This window comes from Pleurodeles waltl, chromosome 3_1 (genome assembly GCF_031143425.1).
Source record: "Pleurodeles waltl isolate 20211129_DDA chromosome 3_1, aPleWal1.hap1.20221129, whole genome shotgun sequence".
In the NCBI taxonomy this organism is placed as follows: domain Eukaryota; kingdom Metazoa; phylum Chordata; class Amphibia; order Caudata; family Salamandridae; genus Pleurodeles; species Pleurodeles waltl.
Window position 1 is genome coordinate 1,143,230,665 of NC_090440.1, and position 20,132 is coordinate 1,143,250,796.

At 44.4% G+C, this 20,132-nt stretch overlaps 1 protein-coding gene across 1 annotated transcript in view; it reads left to right on the forward strand.

Moving 5' to 3' along the window:
- Positions 1 to 20,132, forward strand: part of NCAPD3 (non-SMC condensin II complex subunit D3) — a 675,764-nt gene that overhangs the window by 34,985 nt on the left and 620,647 nt on the right. Inside the window, exons 3-4 of the mRNA XM_069224452.1 lie at positions 6,015 to 6,177; positions 17,930 to 18,114. Of these exons, the coding sequence (XP_069080553.1) occupies positions 6,015 to 6,177; positions 17,930 to 18,114 (348 nt within the window). The remainder of the gene's footprint in view (positions 1 to 6,014; positions 6,178 to 17,929; positions 18,115 to 20,132) is intronic.

Sequence of the window (20,132 nt, forward strand, 5' to 3'; positions counted from 1 at the left end):
CTTTGATTCTTGTTACAATGCAGTGACTACTCTAAGAACTATATTTAGAGAGCATTTATGGTGCAAAAATATAATATGTTAATTCTGGAATGTCCATATGAAAACCTTGTATAACCTTTTTTTGATTTCAAGGTACCTAGATTCTTGAGGCCTAGTTATAGTGAAGCCTTAGGCTATTCATGTTTTCAGTATGTGTTAATTTGAAACAAAACTGATTGAAAGTCATTGTGCTTAATCTTGCAATTGTGTTGTTTAACTCTTGCTTCCACAGGTCTCCTTCCCCGCTATTCCCAACCCAATACCCATTCCCCCACTTGGCCATTCTTTAACTCTGTGCTATATTACTAGTGGAGTTTGGAGCTGCCAAGAGGTGGACATGTTAGGAACATGTGCAAGCCCCGAGGATCTGGTCTCCTTGACAGGATCCCTGCTTGGTCAGAGTGCAAATGACTGCCAACCAGAGACCCCATTTTTAACTCCCTCAATGCAGGATTGAATCGTCTCTTATGCATTCCACTCTTCATGCATGCATGCATGCATGATATACGTGAAGTTGGGCAGTGTCAGGGAGGTCCAGCTGATGGTCATTTGTCTTTCACCTACACCCTGTTTTAAAGTAAGGCAGTGCAACATATGAAAAAATAGTTATGAGCATTACATTTTGACTGGGGTGCCTGTTAGATGAAATGTGATTACGTGGGGGACCTCAGCGGTTTAGATAGTTACATACTTGGTTATGTTGTGGAAGTGTGGGCTGCGCATTGTGCTGAGGTCGGGGAGCGACTGAAGTCATTGCTATGGAGGGTCAGAGGGGTTGTGGGAATATGTGTATGCTTATCAGGGAGGCAGGGTATTTTCTCCTGATGCTTCCCACGTGGAAATATATAACTATATAACAGTTTTCGGAAACTGGGTGTTTGTGGAGGAGGCCTTTATTCTCCTCTGTAGGAAAATGCCACTGTCTGCATGGTTACCCCCTAACGCTTTGCCTTTTGTTGATGCCAGATTTGATTGAAAATTTGCTGGGACCCTGCTAACCAGGCCCCAGCACCAGTGTTCTTTCCCTAAAAACTGTACATTTGTCTCCACAATTGGCACAGCCCTGACACACAGATAAGTCCCTTGTAAAAGGTACCGCTGGTACCAAGGGCCCTGTGGCCAGGGAGGATCTCTAAGGGCTGCAGCATGTATTATGCCACCCTGGGGACCCCTCACTCAGCACATGCACACTTCCTCTCAGCTTGTGTGTGCTGGTGGGGAGAACAAGAGTAAGTCGACATGGTACTCCCCTCAGAGTGCCATGCCCACAACCCACTGCCTGTGGTAAGTCACCCCTCTAGCAGGCCTTACAGCCCTAAGGCAGGGTGCACTATACCACAGGTGAGGGTATAGCTGCATGAGCACTATGCCCCTACAGTGTCTAAGTCAATTCTTAGACATTGTAAGTGCACGGTAGCCATCCTGAGTATAGGTATGGGAGTTTGTCAAACACAAACTCCACAGTTCCTTAATGGCTACACTGAATACTAGGAAGTTTGGTATCAAACTTCTCTGCACAATAAATCCACACTGATGCCAGTGTGGGATTTATTGAGAAATGCACTCAGAGGGCATCTTAGAGATCCCCCCTGCATGCATGCCCAACTGCTAGTGCTGACTGGTCTCTGCCAGCCTGCCACTTCCAGACAGGTTTCTGGCCCCCTGGGGTGAGTGCATTTGTGCACTCTGTGACCAGGAACAGCCTGTCCTGGGTGGAGGTGCTTCACACCTCCCCCCCTGCAGGAACTGTAACACCTGGTGGTGAGCCTCAAAGGCTCAAGCCTGGTGTTACAGTGCACCAGGGCACTCCAGCTAGTGGAGATGCCCGCCCCCCGGACACAGCCCCCACTTTTGGCGGCAAGTCTGGGAGATAATGAGAAAAACAAGGAGTCACCACCCCCTCAGCCAGGTCCACGCCTAAGGTGACCAGAGCTGAAGTGACCCCCTCCTTCGAAAATCCTCCATATTGGTTGTAGGAGTTAGCCCAATAGGAATAGGGATGTGCCCCCTCCCCCAAAGGGAGGTGGCACAAGGAGGGTGTAGCCCCCCCCCAGGGACTGCCCTCCAGCCCTAACACCCCCTAAATTTAGTATTTAGGGGTGACCCTGAACCCAGGAAATCAGATTCCTGATGTCCTACAAAGGAGGAGGACTGCTTAGCTAAAAAGCCCCTCAGAGAAGGAGGAAGCCGACAACTGCTTTGGCCCCAGCCCTACCGGCCTGTCTCCAACTTCAGAGAACCTGCACCAGCGATGCATCCTGCGGGACCAGCGACTTCTACCGACTCAGGACTGCCCTGCAACTACCAGGGACCAAGAAACTCCAGCGGACCTGTCCAACCAAACAAGAAGAAAACATCTTTAAAGGGACTCTCACCTCACTCCAGAAGCGCGAGTCCCCACCACTCTGCACCCGATGCCCCTAGCCCATGTCCAGAGAAACCAACGAAGCAGAGCGGATCCCTAGGCGACTCTGACGACCTTTCTACCCTAGGTTAACCTCTCTGAACCCCCATGATGACTCCTGCAGAGGGAATCCCAAGGACCCCCCTGACCGCAACTGCCCAGGACGAAGAAATACGACGCCTGGAAAAAGCACTGCACCAGTGGCTCCCATGCCCGTCAAGAACCGACCACCGGTGCAGCAGTGACCAGCAGGTGGCCGTCACCCTTGCCCAGTCGGTGGCTGGCCCAAGAAGTCCCCCCTGTGCCCTGCCTGCACCATCTGAGTGACCCCTGGGTCCCTCCATTGAAACCTATTACTAACCCAACGCCCTTTTTGCCCACTGCACCCGGCCGCCCCTGTGCCACTGAGGGTGTGCTTTGTGTGCCTACTTGGGACCCCCCCAGTGCTCTACTAAACCCCCCCTGGTCTACTCCCCGAGGATGCAGGTACTGACCTGCCAGCAGACTGGAAGTGGAGCACCCCCTGTCTCCATAGATGCCTATGTTATTTTGGCTCCTCTTTGACCTCTGCACCTTACCGGCTCTTTGTTGCTGGTGCTGGGTTTTTGGGGTTGACTTGAACCCCCGACGGTGGGCTACCTATGCCCCGGAGACTGAGCTTGTAAGTGCGTTACTTACCACGTTAACCTAACTGTACTTACCTCCCCCAGGAACTGTTGAATTTTGCAGTGTCCACTTTTAAAATAGCTTATTGCCATTTTATGAAAAACTGTGTACATTATTGTTTTGGTTCAAAGTCCTATCTATACCTATGCAAAGTACCTTACATTTAATGTACTTACCTGCAATTTAAATCTTGTGGTTCTAAAATAAATTAAGAAAAACATTTTTCTATATAAAAACCTATTGGCCTGGAGTTGTCATTGAGTGTGTTCTCATTTATTGCCTGTGTGTACAACAAATGGTTAACACTACCCTCTGATAAGCCTAACTGCTCGACCACACTACCACAAATAGAGCATTAGTATTATCTATTATTGCCTCTGTCAAGCCTCTTGGGGAACCCCTGGACTCTGTGCACACTATTTCTCATTTTGAGATAGTATATACAGAGCCAGCTTCCTACATGCTCTCTATGTAATGCCTTACTTTCCGCCTGGGTTTAGGGTAGCGACTCAGTGCTCCCTGAAGAGGGGAAGTGGGCGTCTGGTGGTTTCCATTTGCCAGTTTTCGTACGTTTGGCAAGAAGGCCATTGTCCAGAAACCGTGTCGTTGCTCTGTTTTTGGACTGGGGGAATTTCACAAGGGTGTTTATTTCTCATGTGAGAAGTAAGGGGTATGTACCACTTACTCCTTGTTCCTAGGTGTCTGACCTTGAACCACCACTTTTCTCTGACTACTCTCCCCAATGCTGCTTGACTTTCCAATGGCAAAGAGACCTCTGATCCTCTGCATAGTGTAAGGCTGCCGTGGGACCTGACTTCACGGTCCAGGGGCTGTATTAGTTTGTCTTGAATAGCCACTTTCTGTAGTAATTGGATGAGAATGTATTTGATGCTTTGAGTTTCTTAGTACCTGGGATAGCAAAGATTCTCAATTCCAACTAAGACACCCTTTACACTAAGCACTCGATACATTTTCCTTTTCATTATTCTGTGCCTTTTTATTCATGACACCAACATGTATGGTGCTTTGAAATATCACTAATAACCCTTTTATTGTTTTATGTAAAATAAAAATGTTTTTATTAACATTTTCAGTCTTGTAACATGTGGCGTGTGTTTTCAACATAAAGCTTACAATAATGGCAGGATACTATACGGCACAAGACCATTCATCGAATAGCGGGCCTGGGGAGCCAGTCCAGGCCCTCAGAAGGATACGCTTTTTTTGTAGTGTCTTGACTTACTGACAAATACTCAAATTCAGCTCTTCTCTGTATTTGATTAGTGGATTAGTGTGTTTGTAACATACCTTTCCAGTGATCTTTTCCTTATTTTGTAATTAAAACAAAATATTTTCTGTACAAATTAAGACTCGCAGTGGCAGAGTTTGTATTATCAATGTTTCACAGGCTATCGAAAACAGTGCTTTTAATTTTAGGTTTTCCATTGCTCTTCAGAACCTTGAAACTGTCTGTACTCTGTCACTGGAATCAAGCTGTACCGGGTTGGTGAGCCCATAACTAGGGTGAAACCGGTCCTCGGTTGCTTGTGTTCAGGGATGACCTTGCCAGGCAGTTTGGACTGGACTGTTGTCATGAGGAGCACAAGACTCATTTGCAGATGGCTGGGTTCAAACTGGGGAGGCATGGTGAGCAAAAGAACAATGAGTTAGAATGCTGCTCAAATGATTGCCAGTGATTAGACTTATTGTATGCATTCCTCCCATTACCTTTGTGTCTTTCTGCCTGTACTCACTGTCTCAGGGCAATTTGGTTGGATGCATTTTTCTAGCTCAACCTTCAGGTGGATGTTTTACACCTTTGCCCTGAATTTACCTTCATCTTCAGTGCATGTGTGGTTTACTGCCAGAGTCTATCCTCTCTGTTTATTTAAATAATATGTTTTTGGCTTTACCTCATATGTATGGACTGTAGGTCTTCTCATGGTGCCGCTGATTTCATCCTCCCTTGGTGCTAGTATTCATTTGCATCTACATCTTCTCCGTCAGGTTACTTTTAGACCTTTCCAAGTGATGATCTCTCCATATCTGGTTGAGGCTCCATCCTGCTTATCTGCTGAAATATTAAGTAACTACTCCATGCCTGCACTATCTACCATAGTCAGCTCTATTGTTTCCATTAAGTAAGTCTGTCTTATCAGTTTCAACTCCCTAGGCATAAAGAACAGACTCTGACATCCTTCCCCGAACCTGGCGTCCTTTTTGGAAAGAAGAAATAGCAGGGTCAGCGTGAGTTTGAGTGGGAAAGGGGTGGGCTGTTCATGCTAAAAACAAAGCTCTGCTCTCTTAAAATAAAAGCACAACTTAATAAAACAGATACTAATACAAAGATTTAAGTGGCACAAAAATAGAAATGTATTTCATCTCCTGATGTTGTGCATGTCCCGTGAAGCAAAACTGTAACTTGGTTATTGTGATTAGAGGTAGGCCTGCATGTTCTTTTCAGTTAGTTACACTTTAGCTGTTAATCTGGTATTGAAGTACAATGCAGATGAACAGCATTCCCACCAGGAGCTTTGATGTTGCCTAGTCAGCACACTTATCTAATAGGTAGAGCAGCTAACTTCCCCAAAAAAGACATTTATTGATGGACGAGGGACTCCATTAATTGTGTAGTACGCTGTGCAAGTGTCAATTATGTGTACAGAGCAGAACTAATCAAGACAAAGTTGAGGAGGACATATGTAGGTGTAGAGCAGTTTAGCAGTAGTGTGATGAGAAATACTTGAGTGAGAGAGAGCAACAAACAATTGTTAATGCTAATTCCATTGTTTTAAAGACCAGTGGGACAAACTTTGGAGGGAAGCACTTGGGATTCAGGAATATATTGTACAAATTTGTAGGGGCTGCCTTCAATAACACAGACTTTCTTTTCTTCTTGTTTCAGAACGTTTGGACACTTTTTGCAGCAAATGATATTTCTCACAAAGCTCTTGTGGCTGTGTTGTATCATTTTATTCAGTTGTTGGAGAGTAAAAAGGCCAATGTCGAGCAGCGGTTGCATGGTCTGCATGCTGCTGGTCTCTACTTTTTGCTTTTGGAGATTCCAGGTGAGTCAATAGGCATTAGCTGTATTATTCCATTGTCTGGCTTTCCAAACTTCATGTAAACACCTCCTATTGTTACAAGTATGGCAGGCATCACCAGAATTGTAAGAATAAATGTGACCATGTATGTGTTAAGTCAAGCAAGAACATACTTGTGTAGCTAGACCCACACCGCTCCTTACTTTCTTCCAAAGCATCATCTTCAATTTGGGCATTAAATGGTGAGGACTTGAACCTTCTCTGAAGTTTGTTTTAAACAGCCATGGCATTGGCTTCACTTGAACATTTAGTAGAAAGTGATACAACGGAAACTATGGAGACGACGCATAATGATAAGTTGTTGCTCAAGTCTACCCAGTTAACTGAATGACCCTTTTCTAAACAAGGGACAGAGCAATAGCAAATTCAAGACTTCAATATCTTCATTATTGGTAAAATTGAAGATCCTCATGAACATTGGCAATTTCAGTACCACAAGGGTTGCTCAACTCCCTAATCTTTAATTTTTAAGTTACCAAATCTATAACCTCTGGGGATATAATGCCTTTGGGCCATCCAAAAACAAATATTATGTGATCGCAGATGAAGTTGTAGCTAAGAAAGGACTTGTGTGATTGTAATTGTTTTGACTTCTAGAGTTATTTTAGAGGACTTGTAACATTACAGGTCCAGTGACTCATGGGCTGCTTTTGAATAAGTAATTAAATGTAAGTTTGAGCAATGGTACGACTGAAATGAATGGGAAAGGAATTTAATTTTGATTTTGGACCAATATCCGTATATTGTAATTAAAAACAGGCTGGTAAAGGCCTGCGTTAGAAAAGGTTGGTCTGAGAAGTGCTGCAGTGGAGATTAAGGTTGCTCTTTGCGTTGAAGGACATTTACTGCACGCTCACTGTTTGTTCAGTATTTGATATTGTTTGAGGGCCATGCTTGAATCTAGCAAAAATGTTGTATATCAAACATAGGAGCGTTCTGGGGTCTGATGTAGTACCCATGTTCTCAAACCAGGGATTTGGAAATTCCACACTAACTGATTTATGAAGGGGTATGATATTTACAATGTTATTGATGTACTAATGGTTCACATTGCAAGTTGCCGATTTGTATGTTGTCACAGAAGGACTTAATAAAGAATATTAATTAATCTCGTCATGTTTTGGGAACCTCTGTGAATAGCTGCCAAGTAGGGCCTATGACCTGCAAGACCAGGATAGTTCTCAAAGGGAAAGCTCTCTCGTGGGGGCAGCTTCACCTTTGTGAATCAGTTGCTATGCCCGATAGATAGGTGGTAGCACTTCAGTGGTTTGTCAGTGTAGTTGAGGTCACAAGCCTCTAAAGCATTCTTTCATGCCTCCTCTTTCCAGTAATTCTGAAAAGAATCCTGAGCTCGGTTTATGAGTAGGAAAGGAAAGCCTTTTCTGACTCACAAAAGCGGTTTTGTACATTATGAAAAGGTGTATCACTTTAACAAAGCCTGATTCACAACCCTTGTGACTACAAACAACACTCTTACATGAGGCCATTGATTATTTATTGCTGACGTGAAGGAACCAGTGTCTTTTTCTCATCATTGTGGAGTTTAGTGGAATTTTACAAATTTCAAGCTGTTTGCTGTTGGCTGTTTAGAAGATTTTATCGGTACTGGCCATTACAGCATTTGTCTTTTTCTGCCTTGAATAGTATCTGTATTTTTTGGATGGAATTTGAGAAGAAAAAAAAATGATAAACTCCTAATGGAAACACCCAAGTAGATGGTGACCAACTCCACTTTAAAGGTTTATTCCTAAATTCACCTGTAAGCTTTATCTCACACAATCCTCACCACAAAAAAAGATTTCCTGAGCTTCTTCTCGAATACATAAAACACTCAGCATATTGACTTCCTCAAGAAATAAAACAATTTATTGCTTAATCCCTAGCTCAACCTTCAAATTTTAGGATTTTTTTTTTTAATGGAATTTGAGATAGTTGGGATTAAGGGGCGAGCAAGATGGACGCCGCGTAACTGAGGCTGTCCTGCCCCGCCCACCCCGAACGCCAGCAGACTGTAGAGCGCGGAATGTGGAGCGGTGGATCCCCTGCGTATCGCGCTCCTCCTGCCTTTCTTCGGTATCGGATCCACCGTGATGGAGGGAATCGGCAGATCTGGTCAGCGGGAGGCCCCCCCTTGTTGAACATGACGATATGAAGATTTGAGGACCACGAGGGCTGGATTTTACAGGGCCCGGCAGCAAGTCGGGAAAGCAGAACAAGCTTCAGCTACCGTTGCCGCTCCTGGTGCATCGTGGATTGAGTGAGCCCTTTCCCCTTTTAACTGGCTTCGGCGCTACCCTCCTATGGCTTCATCATCATAAAAAAACAGGAAACAAGTAAGAGGAGGAAGCAAGGAGGGGGTCATGCTGGGCTCGCAGGGCCTAATAAAATACAATCAGGCTTCTCAATTGATATTTATGACAGAAATATAACAAACACAAAGATGTTTGCGATAACCTCAGAACGTACTAAACAGTTAAACTATTGGTTAAGCGGCTACAACTGGGAATACTTGGACATTGTGTATTTCCTCACCATAACTTTCCACTGGCCTATCGTTGTTGTAAAAAGCAGCTGCGGGCACATTTTTCATGTTGGGGTATGCTCCCCCAGGGTTAACATCTGCAATAACACTAAAACAAGTAATGGGTTAATTGTGGCAAGTGACCTTTAATGACACTTTCTATTCAGCTAATTACAGCTGGCCATCCTTGTCAGACCGCGAAAACTGTCTTAAAGGGGGTACTACAGACTGTGATAACAGCAGCAGCAAGTCTTGTTCAGTTGATGAAAACACTTCCCCGTACCCTGAAAATTAATATGGCGCCAAAAGCAGCCCGGCATTCAGGTGATAAAGCTGAGGGAAGTAAGACAACACGTACAGGGAAGGACAAAGGAGATTTAATTGGGGCGGTCAGACGCCCTACTGTGACAGCGGCTAAATTGAGCAGAAAAAAACGCAACCAGCATTGCTAAAGACTCTAAGAATCATGATGGCATTACTTCCCCCATGGAAGCTAGGGGAAAAGGCAAAATCCAGCCCACAATTACATCCTTTCTTGCTGCAGAAGTTCAAGGAAATTACACTGAACATACTATGCCCCCCCCAGCAGACAGTCAGTCTGAGAAGTGGTACCCCTAAGAACCAATAGGGAGGGGGCTCCGTCGAAATGAATAAACCTCTCATAAGGGCTTCACAGAGTGACATCTTGGATAGTGGTGTGGTGACAAAAGAGAAGAGGGATGGATCCCCTATCAGAGGATCAGGACACTTAGCACAGTGGTCTGAGATTCCAGCCGTGAGGACGACAGCTGGTGACTGTCGAAATTACCACTACAACCACTACACTAGGCACTGAGGGCTGGCAACATATGTCATCAAAATCAATGGCAGGCGATAAAGAGATCGAAAAGAGCTTAAAACCCCCAGACTGGGCTAAAGACGGCGGGGATAAATTTTATTCTTTAATGGAGGAATCTGACATTACCAGTAGCGAGCACGACCTAAATGAAACCGGTAGTAGTATATCTTCCGAGACGGGGGATATATCATCAAGCAGAGAACCTACAGTGCGGCAGCGACATCGTAGACATACAATAGTGCGGTCTGGCCCCAGCAAGGGCATTGAATCTTCTATGCTTACTGATAGTAAGACACTCAAATGGGATTATTCAGCTATCAGACTAACAGATATACCCATTGCAAGTGGTCAACAAATGGATAATAATAATTCGGAGGGAAATGCAGGCGGTCTGGCAAGCAGTACATGTATTGCTAGTGGTGAATCAGGGCTGCTGCAATCAATATATATTTCAATCAAAGAACTTCAAACAGAAACTAGGATAGAAAATCGCCGCGCAAGGGTTGCCACAAAACAACTCCAAGGAACAGTCCGCAAAGTTGCAAAATCACGTATCGAAATTGAAGCTAAGCAGAACGCAATAGAGGAAAGGACTGCAGCGGTCGAAGTTGATGTTGAGGCCCTAAGAGAACAGTGTGTGACACATGAGGGGCAACTGACTGATGTAATGTGGAAGTTAGAAGATCACGAGAATCGACAGAGAAGAAATAACTTGCGCTTTTTTGGCATTAATGAAGGGGTGGAGAGGGAGGGCCCGACCAGACCAGGTGGGGATGGAGCAGGGAGGGGGGAGGTTCAGCGAGGGGGAGGGTGGATGGGGGAAAAAAAAGAAAAAATGGGAAAGGAAGGGATAAAGAGAGTCGCAAGAGTCAAAAGGATAAGGGAGGAAATAGAGAATGGAAGAATACCCGAGTTATCATTCAGTCAGGCAGAGAAGTAACTGTAAGAGGGAAAAAGAAGAGGATAAAATGACGAGGCTCCGAATAGCATCAATTAACATTTGTGGATTAAATGTTCCCAGAAAAAGGAGAAAAGTTACAGAAGACTTAAAACCTCTTAGGGCTGATATCTATTGTCTACAGGAGACTCGCGTGGAATACAAAAATAGCAGAATTCTAGGGTCACTGGGTATGAGAATGATAGTTTGCTCAGAAGAAGATGTTAAAACTAAAGGGGTGGCAATACTCGATCGGGACAATAGATTGAAATTTGTTAGGCCGACAGGAATGGAAGGTGAGTGATTGCATAATGCCCCTGTGGAAAAGGATGCTTTACCTTCTGCTCTATATATGGGCTAGTCACTGATGATCCGGTTGTAATGGACTTTCTGGTAGTAGAGCTAGCAGGTTGGCCCCCTCCGTATATCCTTTGTGGGGATTTCAACTTTAATGGCTCCTGGGATGGATTGCAGGATTTATTAGCACCCACAGCTAAGAAATATCAGGGGCGTAAGCCTTGAGTATTTAATGCAATGGTTGGGCTTCAGAAGGAGCTAGGATTGGTGGATGCCTGGGTAAAGCTATGTGGGCCATATCCCAAGTATACTTATTTTTCAGCCCCTCATGCAGAGTTGGCCTGGCTCGATTGCTTTTTTACATTGCCTGAGTTGTTAGTACATGCTAGTATGGAAATGTTTCAGCAGTTTGTCAGATCATAACCCATTAGTATTGGACCTGGATTTAGAGGGTCTTGAACATAAGGTCAGGAGGTGGACCTTTGAAAGAAGGCTTCTTAAGGACCCTGAATATTGTGACCATATGAGAGGCTGGATAGCCGAATTCTTGGAGATCAATTCGGGGTCGGCCCCGTTAGAAGTAGTTTGGGACACTTTAAAAGCAGGCATATGGGGTGAAACCCTAAGCTTTAGCCTCTGGAAACAAAAAAGCATTCAAACCAAAATGAAGGACGCTTATACGAAGCTCAGAGCTGTAGAAAGGCAGTTGATTATAGCCATAGAAAGGGGGGAGGATATAAATAATATTCAGGAGCAGATTGCTATAGCAAAGGCAGCAACGAGGCTACGGCAAAAAGTATAGCAGAAAAATATTTGGCGCAACGATCCGAAGGGTACGAGTTTGGAGAAAGATCTGGGCATCTGTTGGCTGTAAGAGCACGCCATAAAATAGCAGCTGGGGTCATCAGAGAGATTAGGGATCAGCAAGGGCAAATAGTAGTAGATGCGGATGGGATTAGGGAAGTGTTTCAGAGGAATTACACAGAGCTATATAATACTACATCTACATTTACAGAGGCAGAGATGCTAGAATTTCTTAGCTCTATTAAGATTAATAAGTTGTCAGAGGAAGATTATCTACATTTGGAGCGATATATTGACAGCTCAGAATTAGACAAGGCATTGAGCGATCTTGCCACCGGGAAAGCCTCTGGTCCTGATGCGATCCCCTTAGAGTTATATAAAAGTTTTAAAACACTACTGTTTCCTCTGATGATGGAGCTATTTACTCTGCTACAGAACGGTAGCAGAACCCCGCCATCTTGGGATATGGCCAATATAGTGGTCTTTTTGAAGAAAGGGAAGGCTCCGCAGAACCCGGGTTCATACCGGCCAATCACATTGATAAATAGCGATGTCAAAATCTATTAAAAAATCCTTGCTGCTCGATTATCTTTGGTGATAAAGAAGTTGGTAACATGTAGACAACATGGATTTGTCCCGGGTAGAGACACTACCGAACACATTAGGAGAGTCATCACGCTCTTTGATGCCACAGAAGTCGCGAAGGAGCCTATGGCAGTCGCGTTGTTAGATGCAGAGAAAGCGTTTGATCCGGTTTACTGGAAGTATCTGTGGAAGGTTATGGAAACTTATGGCTTCGGGAAGAAATGTATCCTAGCAATAAAAGCTATATATAGGTTACCGGGGGTGAGAATACAGCTAATGGGAGGGCAATCCGAGTGTATTCAAGTGGGGCGCGGTACTAGACAGGGGTGTCCATGCTCCCCACTGTTTTCTATCTTTATAGATCCCATGCTTCGACAGTTAGAAGGGAATAATATGATACCGCTAGTATGTAGGTTTGGATAGGATACAAAAGTTTTAGCATATGCGGATGATATAGCTATTATAACTTCTAACCCAGATCTAGCATTGAAAGAAATTGAAGAGGTGGCGAGTAAATTTGGGATGTTTTCTGGCTATCTGGTAAATAGAGCAAAAACGCAACTGCTGATAAACCTACATGTGAGCACCCAGGATAATCAGAGGGTTGACCATGCAGTATACCTGGGTATCGACATTACCACAAGAGTAGGAGAAATTGTTAATTTGAACTTGGATTAGATATTGGCGAAAGCCAAATACGATATGAATAGATGGAATAATTTACATATGACTATAATGGGAAGGTGTAATGTGGTTAAAATGATCCTCCTCCCTGAATTATTGTACATTTTCCGCGCTATACCATTGAGCTTCGTAAATTCCCGGTTCGAGGAGATGGATCGATTAGTTATGAGATTTATATGGGCCTATGGTAAGTGTAGGAGGGCAGGTAAATTCATGTCTTTACCTAGGGAAAAGGGGGGGTGGTCCCTACCAAACATGAAACTATATCAACTTGCAGCAGCTTTTCAGTATATGCGCCCATTATGGGGGGGAATGATGGATAAGACTGAAGCAGAGTACTGTTCAAACATCTATGAGTTGCTTGTAGGATCAATAGCGAATGGATGCTTGCTAACTTTTCATGAACCTGGGTACTACAAGAAAGTATGATATAAGGTACTGGAGGCGGCCTACAGATGCTGGCAATCATGGCGAAAGAAGACTGGGCTGGGAAGATTCAATAATTACAATATAATAAATAACAACCCGTCGCTCCCCGAAATATTCAAGGATGATTATGCGGTAAAATGGGCCTCTTTAGGCTTAGAAAGGTTAGGAGATTTTTTTTGATGATCTCGTGGTTAAGACGTTTGAGTCTTCAAGAACAGTTTAATCTTGAGCAAAGGGATTTTGGCAAATATTTACAGATACGCGAATTTTAGAGTAAGAAAACGGGAGGGGGCACAGGGTTTTAGAAGTAAATTGTTTACTCAAGGATATGTTGGAAAAACCTAATATAACAATTAAACTAATTTACTCATTACTGATGGCAGAACAGCCTGATGATCTGGAGAAGTATAGTGAGAAGTGGAAGGGTAAGCTGGCAGATGGAAGCATTAATTTCTTTAAATCATTAGAATTGGGACATATCATGTTACTTTCCTCCTCATTACAAGCACAACATTATAAGACTGTGTTTGATTTGTATTATACACCAGCCCATCTCGTCAAGTGGGACGGATCACAAGGGACAAATTGCCCAAGATGTGGGGTATTTGAAGCTGATATCATTCATATGTTTGCCACTTGCGGGGAATTGATGGCATTCAACTTGTGTTAAAAGGAGTAGTGGGATATGAGTTGGATCTTACCCCTGAGATTATGGTCCCGGGGGGTTGCTGAGAATACGAGGGAATGCCACAGAGCCTTTATTTTTCTCTCCATGGCGGTTTATGGATTATGCATCTCCTCTGCAAGGCTAGACCCACGACCTCCATCGTGGCAGCAGTGGTTGGGTAAATTATTGTCCGTGTATCATCTTGAAGCTGCTTTGTATGAACGGAAGGGGAGATTGGCTAGGAGAAAAGGGAAAGCAATATGGGGACAATTTCAAGAATGGATCCTGGCCCACTGATATAATAAAAATCCTGTTTCTTTTGATCAATTGGACTATGTAGCCATCTTTGATGTCTCATTTTACGGGTAAATCTGTGTATGATTGTAACTATTTTTCTTTCTTTTCCGAAAAAAAAAAAAAAAAAAAAAAAAAAAAAAGGAATTTGAGATAGTTGGAAAGTAAAAACACCAACGTCCTTATGAAACTTTTGTTACAGAATGAGAGAAAACAGTTCAGTGGGTTAAATAGATGAATTCAAAGTGTGACCTACTGGGTGTACGGTTTCCTGAACAGCATGGTTTTCAGAACAAATGATGATTTGAAAAATTAAGGTCTATAAATCTAGAGGTTGAGAGATCAAAGCGATACGCATGAGAAGAAAGGAGATAATGTTGATAAAACTTTGAGAGAACCAGTATTGTGTGGGGTTTCTGTTGAGGTTTCCTATGTTAATAATCCATTTGGTAGTTAAATATTCACATTAGGGTTTTACCGGCAAGCAAAGGTATTGTCTGCTTTTCATCACAAAAAGAAAGCTTGAAAAAAAGTATAATTTCTCTGTTTCTTGGTATATTCTAATGGTATGTAAAGCAGTGTGGTATAACTTGTTTAACAGTGATGAACTACGTTCACACTATAGAATGTCCATGAACTTGCATTTGGTAAGGTCCTGGTTGTTTATGGTGTTTTGTACAATGGCCATGGACTTCTTCAATACTATCACTGATGATGGATACTAGTTTCTCACAATGGAGATTTTCTTTTGTGTGTGTTTTTTTTTTTTTTTGTTGTTGTTTTTTTTTCTAAATTGAAAATATATTTTTGAATTATTATTTCATGTCGGGTATTTTTTATTTTTTAGCAAATACCAAAGCTTTTTGTCACAGAAATGCATGCAGGAACAAATTTTTTAACCAAAGTTTTATTTTTCAAAAATGTGGAGATTTGTATTTTTTGAGGGGGTGCCTGCAATAGGCCAATTCGCACACATGGGGTGCTATTTTTAAAATGAGAAGTGTGTAAACGAAGGGCAGCAGTTAACCGCTTTGATGTAGAGGACGGCTCCATGCCTTCCTCCGCACCTGTCCTTGTGCGCAGAGACAGCTCCAGGCTGTCCTTGAGTCCTGAGGCAGGAAATCCCTCTGGTGGGATCACCAGTGCGATTTCCTTTTTTAATTTAAGCCTCAGGAGTTGAGGAAGAGCCGCCTCAGCAGCCTGAGGATTTATTTTTTTCCAATGTAGTGACAGTAGGCACACATGACGCGCTGACGTCATTCGATTGAAAGTAAGATGAGCTGATCGGCTGATTTGTAAGTAAGGTAAAGACAAAGTACTTCATAACATGGTCTAGATCAAGAAGCTTGACATCTGGTATAAAAGCCCAGTAGACACCAGAGATTACTATTTTTTTTAACATAAATTGTTGGGGTGGGGCTGCCCAGCATGGCCACCCCCCACCCCCTTAAAAATGGAAAAATAGTCTTTCTGTCCCCCCTTTCCCCTTTTGGGAGGGCAGAAAGCTCACTAGACACACCATGGGTCACCCCCCCACCCCCATCCCCATAGACATGGGAAAACAGTCTTTCCAAAACTGTCCCCTCCCCAGCCAAATAAACAAGGCAATTGGAGGAGGGCAAGAAGCCCACTATAAAGCAGCAACATATATTTTAAATAAAATAATGGGGTGGGTGTAGCCCAGCCTAACATCAGGTGCCACCCTCACCCCTAAAACCTCAAGTCTTTCTGCTCCCCTTCTGACTAAAGCAACCTATCTCAGTGGCAAGCAAGAGGATATTTGATTATTTTGGGTGTTGTTTTTACAAATGGGCCAGGAGAGTTTGGCTCACTCTCACTCTCAGTATCATCCCACTTGTAGTGGTGAACGGCTGCATTTTTTGGACTTTTGTAGACTGCACCTGGACAAACCCACCAGACCCTGGTATCTCTGAAACTAGACATCTGGGGGAGTCTAGGGTGGTGTGCTTTGCATGCATCCCACACCATTTCCTTACCCACAATGCCCTGCAAACCTCAGACCTCAAACATTGACTAAAACACACATTATACTCACATTTCTGGGAGGAAAAACTTGTGGAAACTGCAGGGCGCCACACATTTTCTACCACAAAGCATTCCCCCAAGTCTCCTAATAAAAATGGTACATCACTTGTGTGGGTGGGCCAAGAGACCTTAACACAAAAGGCCCTAAAGTGCTACGTGGAGAGATCAGCAGTAGGGTTAGCTGTGGGATTTGGTGCCATGCTCAGCCACTACCCATGAAAACCTACCAACCACAGGCATTTCTGAAAAGCAGACAACCAGGTGATTCCAGGGTGGTGCTTTGTGTGAATCGGATGATGTTTTCTTACCTACAATGTCCTGCAAACCTCAAACTTTGCCTGAAAAATAAAATTTTCCCTACATTTCTGTGACGGAAACTTCTAGGAATCGGCAGGAATCCAGAAATTTCCTACCACCCAGAATTGCCCCACTTAAGTCGATAAAAATTCTGTGCCACTTTTGCTGTACTGCCTAGTGCCAACGACAGGAACGGATCCATCTGACATCAATAGAGCCCACATTGTTCTTGATTTGATCCGTTCCTGTTGCAGGCACTGGGCCCAGCCACACAAGTTGGGCAGCGTTTTTATTGGCACAGATAGGGCAATGCTGGGTGGAAGGCAGTATGGGGCTCCCAACACATTCCAATAGTTTCCATCACAGATATGTGAGGAAAATGTGTTTTTTAAAGTCAAAGTTTGAGGTTTGCAAGGGATTATGGGTAAAACAACCTGGTGAGAGCCATGTGGGTCACCCCATCCTGGATTCCCCTAGGTGTCTAGTTTTGAAATGTGTCCTGATTTGTTAGGTTTCATTTAGTGCCGGATGAGCTAGGGCCTAAATTACACAGCTACCCACTTTGCAAAAAAAAAAAAGGGTCAGTTTTAAGTGGAAAAATGTGATGTATCTATGTGGCGAAAAAAACAGTATGGAAGTTTGTTCTCAATATCCTTTGATATTTCATGAATATCTTTTTGAGGTGAAGGTTTATGTGAAAGCCTCCTAAATGTCAAAACAGGGCTTCACATTTTAGAATGAATAGGTATGGCTGGGTCACAAAACTGCTTTCCATCTGACCGCCATAAATGCTTAGTCTGTATTTGTTAGTCTGGATTCATCATATCTGTTCACATGAGCAGTTTTGCTGATCATAGCAAGGGTATTAAGTGGTGTTCTTTCTTTTACAATTATATATGTAATAAAATGTAAAACCCAGTAGTTGTACATCTATGGGACCAATATGTAGTTAATCAAAAGAAGGTGATGATTGATCAGGGTTTATGGTCCTTTAGGCCTTTCCACCTCCTCCTTTCTCTTAAAAAGCTCCACTTTGCTTGTTTTCTCGAAGGTGCTGGAATGTGTCAAGTGAAAGACCACTCACTGATTATTGGACATACCTTTGTGTATTCCTTTAAAATCCAGTTGTTCTCAGGATAAGAACCCTAATACTCAAGCACGTATGATATCATCTGGTTCTCTTGCGCTATTGGTTACTGATTTGTAGGCTTTGTCTCTAGAGGTTTTGCAAGGTAGCAAAGTGATTTGCTTGAAGGTGCCACTGCACTTGGCTTCCTAAAGTAATTCACTGTTCTATCCTGTTTTTTTTTTTTTCAGGCAGTGTTGCTAACCAGGTGTTTCACCCTGTGCTGTTTGAAAAATGCATGAATTCCTTGGAGAACAGTTGGCCACAGGAAGCGGACTCCAGTAGGAAGCGAAAGAAGGATGCTGGGAAAAACTCACAGGGGGATCTCCATGGTGGAAAGAAAAAATCAAAGCCGACTAGGAGAGAGGTTGTTGAAGTATGTACTGTGTACAGGTGACAAAATATGCTGCATTTCCAAGAATATCTGGACGATCAGTATTTTTTTTGTTTCTCTCTGCAAAGAATGCCATTTCATATTGCATTATTTGTAATAGTACATGGCTACAGGCCGTTTAATTTCTGATGGATACAACTACCTGTGGATTCCTCACCTTATGAATTCGTCCTTGCGTCAGCATCCGATGGAAAGTCTTCTTCCTAGCTGTTCACGTCGACGAGGACGTCATAATGGCACGGCTCCACGTGACTCCGTCTGGCGTCAACGTGCCAATAAGAGGTCCTCATCGGCGTACTGACGTCTGTTTTCCTTTTTTCCGTGCCTTCGACGCCAACGGGTTTTTCTTCCTGGCTCGTTGATAACTGTAGCGCTTTTTGGTGGTTACAATGTCGCCTCCAAAAAAGTCCGGTTTCAAGCCGTGTAGAGAATGCGGGGGTCGGATGTCAGTGACCGACCCCCCATTCGGATTGTATTTGGTGCCTTAGTTCGGAGCATGATGTAGAAGGATGCTCTTCGTGCCAGAGCATGAATCCGAAAGCTCTGAAGGAGCGTGAGGCGAAGCTCTTCTTGGCAAAAGCGAAGAAGAAGGGCCATAAGGATTCCTCCCATGCTTCTCCCAAAAGGCATAAGAAGCGGCGTCATCATGACTCTCTGCGCCGTCATGACTGTCGGTGCCGTTCGGAGCGGAGCCGGTCGAGGTCTCGATCTTCTCGACGCCAGAAGACATGGGAGATGAGCCCTACTGTCACGCCTCAACCTGAGAGTCCGGAGTTGTCGCCGGCGCCATTCGTATTTGAGGTCGTTCAGGGTAGCCCTCAGTTTTCGCCGGCGTCGAGGGAGCCTGATGTACAGCAGACCTCGGCTCAACAGTACCCGGCTTTCCTGGCTCCAGGGACGGATCCAGCTGCATTTCTGAATGCAATGTATGCCGTGTTCCAATCCATGGCCCCTGCTGGTGCACCGGCGGGTCCCACGGGGCCATTGGTGTTTAATTTGGGTTCTCCGGTGCCGTACAAGGCTGCTCCATTCATGCCCTTCTGCCCTTCAGAGACTGGCGGTTCGGCGCCGAGGGTATCCCCTGGCAGGAGTCCTCTGGTGACGGTGGATCCTTCTTCACGTCAGCCGACTCCTTCTCCGCGTCATCCGACGTTGTTGATGTCCCCATCCAGGGCGGCTCCATCACCTTCCTGCCAACCGACTCCGAGAAGGTCATCGGTCGACTCCGTGTCGGCGCCGGCTCCAGGTGAGTCTAGGAGTCGTCCATCTCTTCCTGGGCACTTTCGGGATTCGAAGTCGTCTGCGTCGATGGATTCTTTGTCGACGCCGGCCTTAGAGACGCATCTTCGATCTCGGAGGAAGGCTTTGAGACTTTTGGAGGAAGAGGAATATAGACAGTTGGAGGAAGGCGAGATTGAGCCTTCGGATGAGTTTCAAGGTCTTGCCACTGCAAGTGGTCTGGATACTTCCCCGGAGTGGGACATTGCATCTCCGGGGGAGTTTACTGAAGAGGCCGCTTCCTTCCATTCAGTGGTGAAGAAGGCAGCGGAGTACCTGGATTTACCTTTGTCTGTGGCAGAGGTGAAAACTAACCTGCTCACAGAGGTACTACATCCCTCCTCGTCCAGTGCTGACCCTTTGTTGCCTTTCAATGAGGCTTTAACTGAGCCTATTCTAGACTTGTGGAAGAAGCCAGTAACAACTCCGGCTTTGAACAGGGCAGTGGCGAGGAGACATAGGGGCGCACCAGGAGATCCGTTTTTTCTATCACGACATCCAACTCCGGAAATCTTAGTAGTACAAGCGTCATGTTCTGCAAGGTCTGCTCCTGGGACTTTCCCTGGAGTCCCTACTGATAGGGAGTCCAAAAGGATGGAGCAGTCTTCAAAAAAGATCTTTTCACCTTGTAGTATGGCGCTTAAGGCTACTAATTCTACTTGTGTGCTGGGCAGATACATCCACGCCCTTATGGACTCCGCTAAAGAGATGGCGAAAGAACT